At 37.8% G+C, this 19622-nt stretch overlaps 1 protein-coding gene across 3 annotated transcripts in view; it reads right to left on the reverse strand.

Moving 5' to 3' along the window:
* Window positions 1-730: 730 nt before the first annotated feature.
* LOC128155410 (formin-J-like) overlaps window positions 731-19622 on the reverse strand; it is a 55975-nt gene continuing 37083 nt past the window's right edge. For all 3 annotated transcript variants that reach the window (XM_052817102.1, XM_052817103.1, XM_052817101.1), the window contains exons 4-17: window positions 17046-17205; window positions 14616-14649; window positions 12203-12347; window positions 10122-10874; window positions 7772-7936; window positions 7554-7639; window positions 7314-7414; window positions 7021-7091; window positions 6448-6558; window positions 6226-6296; window positions 6005-6125; window positions 5720-5884; window positions 5532-5616; window positions 731-5425 (exon numbers count right to left, since the gene is read on the reverse strand). In XM_052817102.1, the coding sequence (XP_052673062.1) occupies window positions 1392-5425; window positions 5532-5616; window positions 5720-5884; window positions 6005-6125; window positions 6226-6296; window positions 6448-6558; window positions 7021-7091; window positions 7314-7414; window positions 7554-7639; window positions 7772-7936; window positions 10122-10874; window positions 12203-12347; window positions 14616-14649; window positions 17046-17205 (6102 nt within the window). In that variant the 3' untranslated portion in view covers window positions 731-1391. The remainder of the gene's footprint in view (window positions 5426-5531; window positions 5617-5719; window positions 5885-6004; window positions 6126-6225; window positions 6297-6447; window positions 6559-7020; window positions 7092-7313; window positions 7415-7553; window positions 7640-7771; window positions 7937-10121; window positions 10875-12202; window positions 12348-14615; window positions 14650-17045; window positions 17206-19622) is intronic.

Consider the following 19622-nt stretch of genomic DNA (forward strand, 5'->3'; position numbering starts at 1 on the left):
CAATTTTTAAATTTAATTATCATATTCATGTGTGTGTTGAAAATCACTCGCTCAAAACCATTGAGATATCAATTAAATGGTATTATGACGGTATTTATGCACACAGTTTTTCTTCTTCAAAACTTGGTAAAGGAAGATCTATAAACAGGTTATACATCTCTTTGTTCCTGACAAAAATTTCACTGAGTGAGGAAAGAAATCAAACTAACATCGTTTACATCTGCGATAAAAATTTAATGACCCGCTATTGAAGCAACGATGACTTGTCGAAATCAGAACCATAGGAGGCGCATTATCATGTGAAAGCCTTGAGTCATCTTCTCACACAAAAATAACCCTCCATTCAGCAGATGACTACGGTCCGGTTTTTGGCTTCCCATCAAACACAATGACACAAAAGTTTCTCTTCCTCATAAACAAACATGCATTTTTTGTCATGACCTTGGTAATCAGATTATAGAACCTTGACAGACGGCATCTTCTTTCTAACAGGTGCTATTGACACATTGAAAACGACACCTAAGTTCTATTTATTCTTCCGGTGTATATATACGAGCTTGATCTGGAGGAAGTTGTATGCAAATTTTTTTCTAAAGGCTCTCGAAGTGACATCTAAAGCATAATATTTCATGTTTATCAATTAATCATTTAACAAACAGATGTGTTTGGTTTTTCCAATTACTTGCATTTGATCAATCTCATCAATAAGGAAAGACGAGCAATTCATTCGATAATTTTTGTACAGGTTTAATTGATAATAACATTATGTAACAAAAAGGCAACAAATTATGATTGATGCATGTGTAGTATTTTTGACAAAATAGAGTTAATATAAGTATTACACGAATAACAAAAACATCCACTATTCTAGGATGAGATGAAAGTATAAGACGCATATGGATTGTCTATGGAAATGAGCAATCTGTGTAGTAATGGAAGCACATTGTACTAAGTTTTGTCGATGAAGTTGAACTTCACAAATGGAAATAAATATCATGGTAAATGCACTTTGAGACTCCTCAACATTTCTTCGCATGTTGAACTGAATAGCTGCTGTTGATCGTTACAGATGATCTACAGCATACTGGGAAAATAATTCTTTGTTTGTCAGTAGTTCTAGATATATTGTGTCGTAGCAAATAATTAAATATAATATCAACAGTTTATTGTATTGATATGTATTTCAAAACTGATTTTTGTAGCACTATCATTAATTCCGCTCCGGTCCAGCCAAAGTGTCTTCATATTTCCACCGGAAGAAAGACGATGCCCATGCGCTCTGGCCAGCGACTGTTTTGTGAACCCGTGGGCAGGTTCACGGCGAGTTTGGCACTTAACGGTCGTTAAGACAACCTATCACAGATTTTAAAGTCATGCCCAGTCTGTGGTTTTCACTTTTTTGTTGTCTTTTTATCAGGAGTTTTTTCGGTCGATTTTTTTGGCGATGTTTTGGTAACGAGGCGTTTGATTATTGACCCTTTGCTGTTTGTCGTGACCGATTCCTCGCTTGTTTGCTCCACAACGGTAGGAAGGCTACCTCGAGAATTCGGCGATTTGACGGTTGGTTCTGGTTTCACTTTGCTTCCTACAAGTCTACTTTTTAAAGATTTTGGTTTGCTTTCTGCCTTTAAAGTTTCCTTTTCGGGAATGGGATCCTCGTGATACACTAGTTTATTTGCTGATCGTTGTGGGAGTCTTAGACTGCCGTGTCGCGTTAGAGGAGATGTGACTTTAGATTTAGTCGCACCAGCTGATTTGGTACTTTCCGTTTCAGGCGTAGATGGTTTTCTAGAAGTTGGGGTCTTAGGAGCAGCGGTACTTTTCGTAGATTTCGGTTTAGAATCCGTGCTCTTTTGAGTTGCTTTTAAAGATGTTACCACTGAAGCGGGCTTAATTGCTGGTTTATTTGCAGACGTAGTTCTCGGAGGCGCTACTGGTGGAGGCGTTTCGTTTTCTTTTCGGGCTTTGGACGAAGCTGTCGGAGACAAGTAAGTCGGCAATGGCGATTTCGTTGTTGTTTTCTGTGCGACTGTTGGCGAATCCCCAAGAGAAGGCCGTGAAGATCTTGGTAGACGCAACGACTGGGTTCTAGAAAATCCTTTTCCGGGTGAAGATGAGGCAGAGAGGCGTGTCGTCAACTTTGAGGCTGTTTTAGATGGGGAAGTATTATTTGCAGGAGTTGTCGGCCTTGAAGTTCCATGAGAAGCTGGCGTCGTCGGTCGAGATAGCGGATGTGGCGTTGTGGATCGTGAATTAGGTTGACTGACGTTGGAAGTTGACTTCCTCTTTGGAGTTGGTTTAGAATGAATTCCACTTTCAGAGACACCACTTACAGAGGACGCAATGCTTGTATTCGATTCGCTCGTCCTAGATTTATTAAGATTTGTTAAACTTTTTCGTGTTGTTTTGCTCCGATTTGAATCTGATCCAGCAGAACTCGGGCGATTTTTAGTGGAGCTGCTTGCGGTGCCTCGCATGTAACTAGGAAGGTTCCTCTTTTCTCTTGGAGAAATTTGTTGAGCATCTTCTGGAGTTGCTAAAGGTGCCATTTTTGTTGATGAACGAGGGCTTGAAGGCGATTTGCTCTTAACCGTGTTTTCAAGGTCTATATTCTCACTCCAGACGTCTTCTTTCGATGTACCGTGCCCACTATCTGGCGACAAAGTTGAATATTCTATAGAGGAGTCAAGTGACGACTCTTTGTTTAGGTTTGTTGTAGTAGCCACCACTGCTTCTGTCCATGATTCCGTTCTCTGTTTACGTGCATCAAGCTCCGATTGCTTCTGTACAGTTGGGTCTATAATTTCCTGTTTAGGTGGCACACTTATATCCTCATGCGACACGCTTTTTGCAGCCTTAAGGTTCAACAGTTTTCGTGGGAAGGTGGGAGTCAGTTCCGACTCGAGCGTACTACTTAAAGACGTTCTTTGAGACACAGTTCCAGACATGGTTTCAAATCCTTCGTCCCGAGCACTGTCACTACTGCTGGCATAACTACAGCGGGATCCAACATCGTATCGAATTGATGTAGAATCTCCACTACTCTCCGATTTGTGTACAACAGTTATGCCCGGGTGCGAACGGGGGCTACCATGAGTGTTGGTATCAAATGTGAAAGAATCGTTTGTTTTTGTAAATCTGGGTGAGATAGGATTTTCGTGATCAGAAAGATTGTCATATACACTTTTACGTTGTGTTGAGCGTCTCTGTTTCCATTTTGACATGATGGCCATTGGAGAATTGTCAAATTCATCCACCGGTACAGAAGGGTTTTGTTTATCTGATTGTGGTGCAGTCTCGGAACCGTCTTCCTCGGAAGCCATGGTTCGTTTTGAACGCTGTGGAGGAACTGGCGCATCTGCTGAATTGTCTATAGGCGTGTCTTGCAGCGAGGAGTTTCTGCGCTTCTGTTCTGGCGATGAAGCATCTGCTTCACTATAAGGTGTATCGCATCTGAGTGTCTCTGTTGACGTGCTTGTAGATTTGATCGATAGTCGACTAGAACTTTTGGGACTGTCACTTTTGGAGCTGGAAGGTCTTCTAGGAGATGATGTTCCGTCCGGGATGTTATCCGTTTCGCTATCACTGCTTGGAAAATACTTGGCTCCTCTTTTACTTTCTGAATCAAGTCGTCCAGCACTTCGTCTGAATTTCATCTTCTCACCGTTAACGATTTGCAGGTTAACAAGTGAAAATCCTCCCTTCTCACCCAATGCTTTACGAGCGACTGATTCATCATACGATTTCGATCGACTCATTCCATGTTCCTTTAAGGCTTCGTCAACGCTATCCTTTTGTACATCACTTTTCCAACGGCCGTCAGATGATCGATCTTTATCACCGAAACGCTTACTTCGAAATTTGCGATTAGCAGCCATTTTAGCAGCTTTGCTTAAGTTAGAGGACTCTCTCTTTGGTTTCTTTTCATGTTCGACTTTATTCTCCTCCGATACTTCATTCTGTTTTGATCGACGGGGAGGCAGTTCGGGAGGAGGTGTAGAATCACGGTTGGTATTTGTATGTTCTTGGGTTTGCGAGTTTTTAATATTATTCACTTCTGTTATTTTAGTGGAATGCAAAGCCTGTTTCACATCTTCTAATGACAAATTGGACCGCTGTTTACGAATCTTGCGTTTTGCTTTTAATGCTTCACTCTCTCCACCAGTATTTGATTCTTCCTGTTTACTCGTTGATGACACCTGTCTTTCCAGAGCAGTTTCATTAGTAGCCGTTTTATTATCTATTGTCTCTTTCTTTGTTTCTGAATCCTCTATAGCTTTCAGTACTTGGTCAATGTCTTTTCTGTCCAAGTCACTCATCCACCGGCGATTTAACTGTGTTTTTACAGACACGGAAACTTTTTGGTCATCAGCAGTCTGAGGCGTGCCTTCGTTTTTGTTATTCTTTTCTGCTATTTCTAGGAGATGTTTAATTTCAGACGGATCCATGGTATTTCTCTTGCTCAGCCGCCGAGCCATCTGTGATCGCGTACGCTCTACAGCATTTTCTGATTCTTGAGTCACTTCTTGTTGCGATGCTTTTTCCAGCTCTTTTGTCGGGGTCTCAAGTCGCGCCTTTTCGTCAATGATTGGAAGATTTCGATTCCCCTCTACTGGTGTGATGCCACTCCTCCAACGTGCTCGATGGTCTTCTGTATTGTCTTCTTTTGTTGTATTTAAAGAAAGATTTGCTGGTGTTTCCGGTGTAGGAGAAACAGAAGAATCCCGTTTTCCAAGCTTTCTTCTCAGTCTATCTACAATCTCGCTATCCTTTGACTCGCTGGAAGCTTTTGCTGAATTTCGAGTCGATCGATCATACATGCTTTTTGTCCTTCTGAACGGTGTATCACTCATGTCAAACTCATTTACCACAGATTTTTCAGCAGAAGGGGTTACAGCACGTTTAGTCTCATTGAGTGGTTTGGAAGTTTCAACGTTTGGAGAAGGTGCGCGTTCGCGTTGAAAAACATCCAAAAGATTTCTATTCTCTTTCCGTTCTTGACGCCGCCGACGCAAGGATCCATATCGCTCAAATTGAGGCTGGTCTGGTTTATCGTCGGGCTGTGTGAGGATGTTCATTAAAGACTCGTTTTTATTCACACCTTCAGATTTCTTGAAATCCGTTGCATCTTCGAGACTACTGCAAGTACTTTCTGAATCAGCAAAATCCTCCTCTTCTTGTTTCTTTTTGCTGCGCATGCTCCTTCTGCCATATCCGCCTCTAACAAAACCAGGCTTTGTGTCGGTAACATTGTCATTTCCATCAAGATTCACTTTCTTCACTTTTGTCACGGAAAAGTTACTGTCTCCATATTTTCGATTTGCAAATCCACTACGAACGTCTGCGAGAAGCATATCGACAATGGATCCATCATTGCTGCTGCCGTTGCCTTGGTTTTGTTGATCAGGGTTAGCACGCATCTCAGCTGTAATTCAAGACAGTATAGACTTTGAGTATAGCTATCGCCAATTGTAGCAAAACATAACAAATCAAAAAGACCATCCGGAGGATGGTAAAATATGGGTACATACCGGAATTCTTCCTGTTTCGTTCTTCTTGTTTTTGTTTTTCACGTTTAATTGCCTTTTCTTCATTTTTCTTTCTCTGTTTATTTTCCTGAATTAAAAAAATCAATATTTATATAACAGTTCTATAAATGTTGTAATCAAATATGCAGAATCTTATAAAATAAGTAATCAAGTGTTAATAGATTCAATACCTCCATAGCTTTCTTGAATCGTTCACAAAACGTTTGCATGGTTCTGAAAGCCTCTTCCAATTTGAAAGTTTTGACATCCTCGCAGAAGAAATCGGCCAGTTCGCATCGCAGGCCTTCAATGTCTTTCAAATCTTCTTGAAGGTCCTCAATTTCAGATTTCGCATCCTTATAAAAATAGATATCAAATGTGAAGTCATTATACAAAAAAGCTTCTAGCAGTGTTTTGTTTGTTTATTTGTTTGTTTGTTTGTTTGTTTGTTTTCTTTGAAGTTAGTTGGCTGTTACCTGCAAGAACTCGGCCATCTGGTCCCTGAATTCTTGATTCACGTTCGTCATTTGATCAGACAGATTCTTCAGTTTATTGGCGAGACTATTGATGTCTGTTGTCAAATTGTCCACGGAAGCTCTAGAAAGATTCAGAAAAATTCCAACATGTACATATATTATCATTGAACAATTATGTATCGATCACGTTTTGATTGATTGGATTTAAGCAGTCTACTTACAAAGAGGCGTCTTTAAGGTACTTCATCTCATTTGCAAACTCTAAGCATTTGGGGTTCTTTTCCTCAGCTTGCTGTGAACAGAAGATTGATTTGTCTATAAACAGTTTCTATTTATTCATATCGAAGTCTAAATATTCAAATACAAACATGATTTTGGAGGCGACAAAGATATTTTTTGGAAATCTTTAAATTGCAATGAGCGCGGCAAAGTTTAGTATTTACCATCACAACATAATGCATGAGATTCATTCTTGGTTTGTTTGCCCGTGTGTCTGTCAGTTTAATCAGAGAGGAAAGTTTGAATCCGGCAGCATCGCCTATGCTGGAATTTGCCTGTAAAGTATATTCAAATGTAAAACATCAAAGGCGGCAAGAAAAAGTTGCAAAATGTTTTTCTTCGAGACATATTTAATTCCTCACGGCGTATTTGATTATTATTTTTTTTTAAACTAAAACACAATTTTAAATAGATGTCATGCCAAAAGATATCAATGCTTGGTTTTTTAAAGATAATTTTCGTTGGAGATTTTCCTGCTAAGCTTAAACATTAAAAAATATATTGTTGAAAGGAATTAAAATGAATAACTTCAAAAATGCACAATTCATTGTTAGAGGAAGAACAGAGTGAAATTTTCCCAGCATTTATTTCAAAGAATCACAAAACTTTGATTTTTATCAAAATAGGATTAACTCTCCAGAGTAAATATAAAAACATTTAGTAGATGGGGGCTTAACTTTTGAGGCGGAGGAATTAACCGTGAAATGGTCGACAGAAATATTAGTGTTGCAGCTTACCGCGTTTAAATAGTTCCCTGCCAAAAGCACTAAGTATAGGACTTCGTGGAGATTTGTATTTCCTTTAATATCTGTAAAAAAAAAACCCAACACAATACATAAAATGAAAATTACACAATTAAAACATAAGCGTTAGTTAGTGTACCGACATATTTTTTTTTTATTTTCACAATAATACTTTGCAAAATGACAGTGCATGGTTGGGTTTAACTATTTTTATTCTCCATGTATAGACAATGCACATTTAAAAATAGCAAGTGCTCATGGATGAAAATGTTGTCCAGAAATTGTACCTTTGGCGGAAGTGATAACTGCTTCAATTGCTGGGCGGACCCATTCCATATCATTGGTGAATTCTTCCTTGATCAACATTCCTTCAATTCGTATCCTATAGCTGTCAAACAGCAACAAATAAAAACAAACTTAAAAACATTTAAGGAATTTAAAAATAAAATTGAACTAGTTTATAGTTTCTCAAACCCTCTTTATCAGTAAGGAAATCATACACATGTACAGAGAAATGCTTTACATACTGGGGAAGATCCATTAAGCATAGCATGAATTTCTCGGCACTTCCAAGCTTCTCTCTGTCGCCCTCGTAACTTCTTAGTAACTCAATCTATATGACAGGGAACAAAAATTAATGGAATATTTAGCGTAACATTAAACTTGACTGATCAAAGAAATTCATATCAAAGGAAAACAATCAATTCATGTTTACTCCTCTTTAATGAATATAATTAACATTCACCTCGTCGGAATATGGCATTATCTTCAGAAGGCCTCGGAGTTTTTCTGCACCTATCTTTTCGCTCGGACCCTCTCGGAGAAGTTGGATGATTTCCTCGTTAGACATTCGGAATTGTCTCAAGGAGATGTTGATATTCAGACTCCGTTTTCCCTCCAACAAATTGATCTGATAAATATGCAAAGAAAAATATTAGTAATAGCAAAAAAAAGATCAAAGATTTTTTCTTTATTTTTTCATCTACCAACGATAAGTGATATATATAATGCCTCAAGTATAAGGATTACAAAAATCAACCTACTTATTTCGTTGTCAGCTTAAGTGTACCAATGAAATATATATGAGTTGTTCAATATGACATTTTGATATAATTTGCATACTGAGGCAAACAAGAATATTGTTTCAACATGTCCATATCCATTAATAAAACACGCTCAAACAAGTTTTTATTTCTTTTTTTTTTAAATTCAATCTACAAGGAAATGTATGAGCATTAGAATCTTTGACAACTCTTCTTATTTGGAATTGAATATGATGGCAATTAACGCTGTTTAACATTAATTTCTAAATTTCAAGATCAGGAATTTCAAACATGAAGGCAAAAAGTGATTTTGACCAATTTATGACAGTTAGATAATACTTTCAAAGTCTTCTTGTGGGTTCATTTAAGGGCGGTTTTAATAGGGACTGATATCGGCCGATCACTTCACTTCCCACCACAACGATGATCCTTCATTTTGGACAATGGACGGTTGACACAATTAACAAATCAAGTATAAAATTAGCAAATTGACTGGTAAATTCTTATGATAATATTTTTCATACCTTTACGGCATAAGCGATCTTTAAACACTTGAAAATTCTGCTGACTTCATTTAGTATACATAAGTAATATAGTCAAGTATGTGTTAATTTGTGACATTGTGTAAACCCCTGATTGGTTGTCTGCCTATAAATAGTGTATCTTTTCTGTGCCTGCAGATTGTTGATGTTACAGATTGTTTAAGAACATGGTGAATAGCAAATCCTCACAGCTGTCCCTGGCTGTGTTTGTATACACTTGGTCAGTCTCGTACACTCCAAGGGAGGGGTTATTACGTTTGTGTTAATAAACCCCCCTTAAAATTATATTTAAACAAGAGAGAGGGAAAGAGAGAAAGAAAGTTTTCTTTATTTTTCTCTAATTTTAAAAGAGGGATCTATCGTATAAGATAAGAGGGGGCAGGCAAAATTCATTGTTATAAAATATAGGTTTTCTGGTTTGTTAATTCTTATATTAATCATAGGAAATCGGCGGACAGTGGTTTTGTTTGTAGTGTCCCACTTAATATTTACTTTGGTATTTTGTAAATAAAATGGAACAAAAACAACTCATTTTTTAGAAAAATAACTGCGGCTTTTAACATCTTAGGTCCCTTGTCGTTTTGTAAACACGCGAGCTCTGAATCTATTAACCAAATTTGACCAAATAAATCATAAGGCAAATAACGTCACTGACCGCTCTTTCGTATTCCTCATTGCAACGTATTTCAATTTTCTAATAGATGGCCTTAAAAATTAAAGCAAAATATTTAACTGAAGTTTATGGCCAAGGAGATTGTAGATAAGATTTCTCAAGTCTTCATTGGGGGTTAATGGCTTAGACAACAAAAACATGCCAGCGAACAAAATACAACTCGGTCGTATGTTCATATAGAGTATAAAAGACAAGTAAGAAACAGATGTGTCGGCCGGTACACGAGTTTCTCGGTCAACCCATCTTTCTTCGTCAGCAAGAAGGGATAATTCCTTATTCCCAAAGGTGACCTTACTACAACAAGACCTCCCCTCGGGTCGGGCTAAATACCCCAAAACAATGCTACAGGATCTGTGATAAGTGGATAAAGAATGATGTGGTGATAACATTATGATATTGCCTGTGATTAAAGGGTCTACATGTGCTGCATTGTCATTTAGGAATGCTATTGTCTCCGATAGCATCAAAGTTTTATCACGAGTATTTTTTGTTGCAATTTGTGCAGGTGACTAATTGTTAAATCTGTCAAGTTAACAAATACAATGAAGATGCGCGCACAGTTGTGCGCACGACACCCGAACATGACACACAAAATTCTGGCAGAGATCTTGTCATCCAAGTGCAAGGTTAACCATATAAACTAAGACAACCCTGACTGTAAACGAAACTTCCCTACAATAAGACCCTCTCATCCCACAATTGATATATTGCATTCTTTTCAAACGAAACTACCCTACAATGTGACCCACTCGTCTCACAACTCATATGTTGTACTCTTAACAAAAGCTATTGTTGGCTTTCATAACGTAAAAATGATCCAAAAAATCTTTGTTTTACCTCAGTCATTTCTCGTTTCCGTCGCTCGGATAGGTTTCCACCAATCACCTTCTCAGAGTTGTCAGGTGGTGCACTGATACTGAACAGGTCCTCCATTTGATTAAAGTCCATTTCTTTAGCTAGTCCATTCAACCGTTTTCCGACGGACTGCCAGATGTTGGGTTTTCCTGACATGACTTTACTGGCCGATATTTTGCTCCACTGTAATGTTCTCATTTTAGCTTTTGGCTTCGGAACATTTTGCTGAGGTAGTTTTACCTGAGGTGTAGCACTAGGAAATCGTGCACCTCCCGGGGGAGGCGGAGGAGGAGGTATTCCAGCGGGTCCTCCCGGTGGGGGAGGGGGTGGAGGTATACCAGGAGCCGGGGGAGGGGGAGGCGGGGGTGGAGGAGCCATACCCGGGGGTGGGGGTGGCGGGGGAGGGGGAGGAGGAGGTGCATCTTTGGTTGAAACACTTTCATTTGAGGTAAGATCTGGGAGAGGAGTGTTATTAGTCCGTCTTGGTGATAACACCCGTGCTCTCTCTCCGTGATGGCAAGAACACGTGCACGGTCCGTCAACAGATTTTTCCCGCTTCCGTTGCGACGCCATGAGTAGTTTTTGAGCATCTTCTGTGGATTCTATTAAGGTGGCTTTGCACAAAAGTTTTTCAACTGTTTGCCATATTAATTCACTATTGGAATCTGAAGGGTCAATCTTTAGCATATGCTGAAGAGATGTCAAAAAGCTAAGTTCCTGTGGAGAATCGCTGACCTGAAAATAACCAAAAAATTGCATTATAAACTATTTCTTGCATTTTCTATTTTTTTCTCTCTAAATTTAAGCATATTTTCTTTCTTATTACCATATCCATAATCCTTGCTGTTGGCATATCGGTAGACTAATAAATCTTATTAACCAAAAACAACTCTTATATGGTGGTCTACATTTGGCAGTAATCGTGGATTAACGCGCAGCCCAGTGGTCAGTGCCATTTTTCTGTCAATCCCGACCTGGCACAGATTACGACCATTATTAGTCAAAAGGAGTGCGCAGAAAAATCTATCTTAAGCCAATTAAACGATGATATATTACTTGTGCAAACATTTGATTATAGTAAACACATTTCAAAGTAGGTGTTTTGTTTGACAACTTCTTTCCGACTAGCTATCGCCATAACTCCAATATTACGAACTATCTACGCTGTCTTTGTGTTTGTTTGCTGTCCTCACGGACAGGTGTCCACGTTTTATGTTTTGTTTACACTACGTTTCATTCAGTCTACGTTTACATCCCCCGTATCAACATCAATCCAAGTGTCTATCAACATGAAACAACAGAAAACACAAGTTCCCGAGAGTTTCGTGAGAGAAACTTCACTTTAAAGTAAAAAAGGTAGGAAGTTGAATCGTTTGGGAGGAAAAAAACTGTCATAAATCTAATTTCTTCCTCAAATATTTATCAGCGGGAAACAAGCAGACGTTCACACAATTCGCGCCAACGAAAGTCAGCGCAAACAGCCAATGGTTGTCTTCCTAGCGCGTGAGACAAAACAACACAAACAATGGAGATGAAGCGTGCTGCGATCGTGTCGATATTAAAACATTCTGTAATAATTAGACTTATAAGAAAAGATACCCCCTATTTGTCATGTAATCCAGTCTCAGTAGGACTGTTATAAACCTGCTAATTTTTCAAACACCTTTTTGACTCCCCAGAAACTTCATTGAAAGGTCTCCGGAAGGTGCTAGACAAGAGTCAAACAAACAGTCTTACTAATATATATACTTAATTCTCTATTAAAATAAAGTTGGTACCCCCTCCCCTCTACCAACCCACGCAAATATACCTTTTTGTTCGATTCCTTGTAAAGCATTACTGGAAACATGCTTACTGATATACTTAAACAAATATATATATCTAAAGATAAAATATATGTTATTTTTCTTTACTAAATAATAGCTTTAATATAGTGAAACAAATTATTTTGTAAGAATTTTAGATAGATCTACTGGGCAATTTGTTGACCATCTAGCCTCCTTAATCAGTGGCTAAGAAACGAAATTATGCTATTCGCTACATTGCTTTGACAATTGTCGCACCTGGTTGAATATGGCGTGGAAGACGTCGAGGGGGCTGTTGAGGTCCACGCCCTTGGCCCCGGGCAGAGTCTCCTCGTCCTCCTCACGGTGCCGGTCAAACACCTCCAGCTGCATTGCCACGCAGTCATTTTCATCGTCCTTCCGGCTGCAGGAGGAATGAAAGAAGAATTAGTCATCGGGTTAGCTGTCAAGGTTCGACAAAAACCTCTAAGAAAACATCTCTAATGGAATAAAGTAGTTAGGGTTTTTGATACGAGGCGGTATAGATGTTAATGTCAGGTTTACCACGCAGAAACAGTCAAAGATCAGAGAACAGTGTGAATACACCCCCTCCCACGACAGGCACTCTATATCAATTTATCATAACACGGGCGTTATGGTTACTTCTATTTTAATTTTCATTCTTCCTTGTACATACTTTCTTCACGATTTTTCATATATCTAATTTGAACTATGTAAATCAAGAAAACATAAATCTATTTCTGAGGGGGCAGATAGAACAGCGTTTTTATTTGAGTAATAATTGTAGACCAAATAACAACGAGGTCCGCTGTCGGTCTTGAAATATAATGCTATCAGTTGTCCAAGTTGTCAAGCATTAATACTCCGTTTATTTGCAAAAGAAACAATATCAATTCCCCAACAGGAGCTGTTGTCTGCAGTGATTAAATTTGATGGAGAGTATTCTCCCTGGTTTATTGTACTGGACAGCCCCCCCCCCCCCACTCCCACCCCCACCCAAAAAAATAATAGGGGTGCAATGAGAAGGTCGAATAGGAACGTAACTATTCGATACGCAATAGGTTAGAGTATTGCTATAAATATGAGCCAAGGTAATAAATTAACCATACTAAGACCTTTTCTTTTGTTCGACTGATCACAGGAAATATACTAAATTGAACAGAAGTAAAATATCTGTACAAGATATGTAATGAGGGGCGCATTGTGAAAAGTCGATGTGACGTAAACGCTTTATTCTCGCGGAGATCACGAGATAACGCCGAGTTTTAACGTGATCTTTTTATATGCTTGTTCATACGCTACATTTGTTTGATCGACTATCTTCTCAAATATCCGGGTGAAAAACTATCTTCTAACACATTTGCTTAATCAGCACAAAATTAACTAGGTTTTCTTATTGAAAATATGCATCCTATTTTTAAACTTGCCGCTAGTTTCTTGCACTGAAATAGATATTTTATTCATTTCAACAAATCTAGATGATTAAAGACAATGCAGATGGAATGATAACTATTTTCAATATATGGTTTTGTCAGAGCAATATCTAATGAATGCATAATAAAGAGAACATTTGAATAGATAATTGCATGTATTAAAAGATATGAACACAAAAAAAAATAAAATCAAAACTTGCGCGCAGAAATTGACAACTCATTAGAAAAAAAAAATCTTTCATAAGTAAGCATGTATCCACATTCCTTACTAGGGTTGCTTATGGCCTTGACAAAATGCAAACCGTGACAAGGAAACTAGAACCGAATACAAAGAGGGACGGGATTGTGTATACCCCGGCCTGTCATGCGGGTTTTGTTACGGACAATCACTGAACACGTTGCAAACCCCTTTTTACCCGTATCTAATTTCGTCCATTCATAATTTTGTGTTACTTTCTTCCCCTAGAAATCTGTCTGCGTTTTGATTTTTAAAGCACGATAAGTGATGCAGATAAAGAGTTTAAAATAACGACCACAGGACCAGGCTTGTCACGTTACCACAAGAGAAAATAAAATACAATGGTAAACACATGAACTTGATTATCATCTTCATAACAGAAATACCACACCGGCCAGCGCTCGCCCTTTACAGATCAATTATATTTCTATTTCAGCCATATTTAAGTCAATATTGCCGTCAAGACCCTTTGAGGACTGGCCAACAAGAAAAACAAACAAGGTTTTTAAAAGCAGCTCGAACGGAACCCTCCCACGATAAACATTTAGTCACCCCCTAAATATCTCTAACTAATGAGCGCATACCTTGAAGGACACATTCGGAACAACTCGGATCGGTACCACAGTAACCGGTCGCTTAAATCCATTGATGACGTCATTGAGAACTACCTTACCAAACTTTGAACAAGCTTAAATCTTATGGTCGAAAAAGAAGTTTTGTAAGACACGAAAATGCAAATATAGCAAATTTGCAAAAAGCAGCTTCTAGGAAAAGCAATGTCTTGTAGCAGACGTCGATCAGTATTTTGTGTCATTGGTGATTAGTCGGCAGGAGGTGTATTTGCTCATTTAGCTTGTGAGCAGACGAGTTTGAGAAACAACGCGGTGGTATTATGTAAAGACGAAGATGTTCTCAGAATTGCATAATTAGCATGATTTTGTTTCCCCCATTTGTTTCGTGTATGTGGACCACATGTATTTAAAAAATCAGAAACACTTACCGTAATCGGTTCAAAATCTCTTGCAGTCTTAAACCTGGAATGGATGAAAAAAAAACATAATACAGTAAAAACAATATACTATAAATTTTATTTGAAAAATAAGAGCATAATATTATTGCAGAATAAACCCTTTCTTTTAACAAGGAAGTAAAACGGACAAGAACAGACAGCTTCATTTTGTACAGAAAACTCAATTATCTTAGAACATGAAAGCTGTCCAAATGAGAAATATGATTTTTGAGGAGAAGATGAATTCATCCCAAGAAAACAACAAGTCAAAAGCCAGGGATTTCTGTCTTATTTCCTGATTCATTTTCTGATTGACGTTGAGCATGTTTACTCTAGGAGTTTTTTCTGCGCATGTCAACGTAAAGTGTTAACGAGGAAAATATAAAACGGAAGAGAAATTGACATCTTTATTTTGTCTCGACAATAAAGCTATGGCACATCGTAAGCCCCCATGATATCATACGCATGATGTATGCATTTTTTTGTTTGGATTTTGCATCGGATATCAATAAAAGCATGAAATCAAATGAGTATTTGTATTTTCAGTTTCTGGGGGCGTATAAATTCCTTTGGTTTGCATGTAAGTTTTGAATTTCTAAATATTTGAAAAGTTTTTGCAGACAACAATCCCATGTAAGTGTTTACATATCGTTAATCCCCTGATAAGTAGATTAATATCATCGTGTTAATTTCATTTTTGGAATGTTTTTCGTCTTGTGGTATGTGGTAAGTTGGCTTTAAACTAGCTTTAAACGCCAAAATTAATTGAATACGTAAACTGGTTGAGATTCAAGATGTTTAATGGTATTAAGTCGAACAACAGATTTCCCCACTCAATTTAGGCAGTTCTCTATTGATATCGTACAACGATACCTTTCTTCATTTATGTTGGAAACTATCTTAGTTGAGAACTTCATTAAAACCGAACAAAGAAAGAAGAGCGATACCCTAAACACAAGCCCGACACCAACTACGGGTGTGAGAAGTCACGAAATGTAGTTAAAATGGTTGAAGGGCGAGAAGTTCGCTGCGTAGACTTGAAGCTTGTTGACCTATTGGAAGTCTGGGACCGAGTTGAAGAAGCAGAGAAAGAATACACAGCCCAAATGTTTATATAAACTGCAGGTGAGGGGTCCTTGTTCAGAAACACAGCGGACTGCGTGAGTCATTCAGCAGCCTATCGAGTATACAGCCTGACCTTTGAGGAGAACAGTCCAAGTGCTGTGTTTGCACCCTTACAGACTCACTTGTCGAGAACAAGGAACCCTTTTGATGCCAGCCAGTAACAATATGCATTTTTGGGGTATCTATGTAAAAAGAGCCCCATTGTCTATAGCTCATTCTCAGGATGCTTGAAGTGCACCAAAGACCGTACCTCTTGCATGTTCCCTTTTTTTCTAATAAGCCCCTTGTCTTAATTGGGTCTGGGCGTAGCATTAGTACCTTTGACCCGAGTTGTTTTGACATACGAGTGACAAAAGAAGGATTTGTGGGCTTCTATTACCATATTAAAACTTGTTGCTTGTCTTCAAGTGTAATCAGAGTTCGTTGTTTAATTATGCTAAACAAAATATGTAAACTGAAGCAAGTACATGTATTTAACTCATAAAGTCTTTATAAAAAAAGTTCAATTTTCCCGGGTGCACACCTTCATTCAATTTCACTTATTGATTTGGTACAGATTTGCATTGCATTCGTATCTCTTGTTAAAATGTTTGTCATTGTACATATCCACTCTCCTTTGTGTTGAAGGCACTCTCGACTAAACATTTATATGTGGTAATTAAAACACGCTGGAAGGGACTCCGCAACTTAAACGTGTACTTTATTATCGCAGACCAATCCTTCTTCTCTTTCTTTTCAAATCTTGACCCATATCAGTTACAGACAACCGATACCATAGCCCCATGGCGAGACTCGATATTTCTGATCCCTCTTAAAGGAGAAAAGGACATGAAAACTCGTTTTAGGATTTAGCAGAAGAAATAATGCAGTTAACACATTACTTTTTCTTTTCCTACTGAATGGAAAATTGGGATGTGTTCTAAATAAACAAAGGTTCTTATCGTATATTGCGGGAACTCCTCTAATACCCAAACCGATTATCGTTAAAGGTATCAATCTGAAATGTTTATCAAAGAAACCGGGTCATCTGGATGTCAACAAAACGGAAATGTGGGACAAGGTCCAGTTTTAGATTAAAAAAAACGTTTAGGGCTTGAAGAAATTTATCTTAGGATATGTATTTTACTATGGTACAACGTCTGTCCCTCGAATTTCTTGTCCGTACATGATAGCATTGGTTAACTTTGGATACTGAGTGTTTAAATTTTTTGGTTTTTTTTTCAAATTTAATGTTATTTCATGACTCTTTGATGAAAAAATAAAGCACACAAATGTAATGTTAAAAACCAGGCTCACCGAAAAACTCGTTTCTAATTCGAACACGATCTTGTATTTTCTCCGCGTAGACAATGATGCAGTTGATGAGCTCCAGCAGGTTCGTCGTGTATTCCACATTGTCTGTGTTGCGCAGTTCCTCCACCAATGTTGCGAATCGATATCTTTGTTTCTTTGCCTTCTGCAATGTAAAATTATGTCACACTTTAAAAACGGCATAAAGTATGGGGGGTTAAAATATGGGAGTAATTTTTTTTAAAAGATAGTTGTAAACATCTGTGTATTTTAAAACTTGTCGTAATCTTGCTTTAAAGTCGAAGAATGATGAAGCAAAACTAGTCATGGTTTCTTTTTCAAAAGCAAACAATGGATATTTGATAAGTACAAGCACAGATGGATGTCTTATGCTAATTGTTTTGTTCAAAACGAATGTTTATGCTACCACAAAACACATTTATAAACATGCAAGTGAGAAAATAACAAAAGTCCACCGTCGCGTGCTATGGCTGATAATCTCGGTTCTATTATTTCAAAAGAGCAAGTTTTTCATCGAATCAGATCTTTGCGCCTGACTTGCAATCCGGCCAGTTGCACTTTTACTGAAGGCTAACACACTTTTATTCATATCTTATGAAAAAGAAAGATATCACTTAACCTGCTTAAAAGGCATGTGACATGTTTAAAACAGAATTCTATATCTTTTAAAAGAATTTTGACTTCAGTACTGTTTATGACACATTTACCCATTAAAGCTGGGACCAGCTACACATATACATGGAAATCTGTCAGACTAAGAAACAATAAAAGACTGTAGACTTGTCCGCGATCGTACGGGCCAATTGTCTTCAACGGCTTAAACCTAATCCTTTAATATTTGAAAAATGATATTCTTGAAGGGTTTTTGGAAGGATTCCGATTCGTGTTTCTATTGATATTGCCATTACGAGTCGAATTTCAGAAAGACATGTATGGGGAAGTTACAAAGACGAGGAGGGCGAGGTTGTTTTAGCCGCAGATTGTCGTCGGCCGTACATGTCCATGCCATCACTCTGCTTATTCACAATCTCCTTTTTCATGCGTTTGTATTCCATGACTTATTTGTCCTCAAAAACCTCACTATAGACAAGTTTAAATAAACTCTCATTCACTTGTATTAATGTTTCAAGATCAAGACTTCAGAATTAATTTAGGTAACAGCTAAAACTGAGTAAAAAAAAAACCCGACGTAATGAAGAGGATTTTTTCATCAAAAAGTCAAGAATTGACGAACCAATGTCTGATAATTCAAGAATTCATTATTTCGTTTACGGTTGTTTAATTAAGAAATTAGAGTGTGTTTCGATACAATGGCTTGAAAGAAATGCATGATGTTGCGAAAGTGATTGTTGATCCTTTGTAATTGCTTGCCAAACAGAGTCATCGGTCAAAAAGGCAACCCGGGACAAATGAATAGAAGGACTCTTACCGACGGAAAACCAATCCAAGTTCTCTCAAACAGTTACATGACTGTAAGAAGACTATATGTAATTGTTAAAGGTACAATAGGAATGATTTTACGTAAGACCAGGGTAAATATAGCCGGTCCCTAGTCGAACCATTGCGAGAGTACGGTATCTATTAATCCGTCTGTTACACAAATATTATGGTACTCGATCGAAACGATGACTGTTTACAAACACCAGCAACAAAGACCATTGCTAATTTTAAAAATAGGGCCTTTCTTGAAGATAAATTCAATACACATAAAAAGACGGAATAATGTATGAATTTGCATTTGTCACCTGATGAGCCCGTGATGCGGTTAAAAAAAGCTAGAGAGACAAATGATCTATCTCTCGAGTCGTACCTTGATGCATTGTATACCTTCACGCATGCATAAAGATGTGTACTAATTAACATTCTTCAAATTATCTGTTTATAATAAAATACAGAATACAGAGTTGATCAAATATCTATGATAGTTATTCGCGATTGCTGGATCCTAGTTGCAGATTTTTACTCCTTCTCCATCAGAAAGATGTAACGGGGATTAAATATTATGACACGGGGAAGTTTGCTAAAAGATTTAGTATCATGCAGGCGTCATGGCGCTTTGTGTCAGGTCAAAATAACCATAACCTCAAGTGATGGATCGCCTCTTAACGCCAAAACCAAGGCTCGGCACAAACAGCTATAGTTGTATGTATTGATTTGGATTGTTATGGGACAGATTCTTCAGAATTTCACTTTGTTTTCAATTCGATTTGTAAAACTTAATCGCATATCAAAGTGTCTCCGATCTAAAAAGGGCCATTTGAAATATAAAGCTGTTTTCGATTGGTTTCACAGCAGTCCACGAAGATTAAACTACTAAATCCTTCTCACTTTTAAATTGTATAAGAAAATAATTTGTTTGAAAAATGAAAATCTTTGGCTTTTTACATAATTCAATTATTGGTTTGTCAAATGAGTCAAAGACTATCAACCTTCAAATCTTTTACAAACAAATGACGGCGTGCCCTAGTTTTTATTTGATTAATTGGAATCAATTGGATGGTTTACCATTTCAAAGCATTCCGAGAACTTTTTCACAAATCCACGACGGATTTGAAATGGGGA

The sequence above is a fragment of the Crassostrea angulata genome, chromosome 7 (assembly GCF_025612915.1).
Source record: "Crassostrea angulata isolate pt1a10 chromosome 7, ASM2561291v2, whole genome shotgun sequence".
Lineage (NCBI taxonomy): Eukaryota > Metazoa > Mollusca > Bivalvia > Ostreida > Ostreidae > Magallana > Magallana angulata.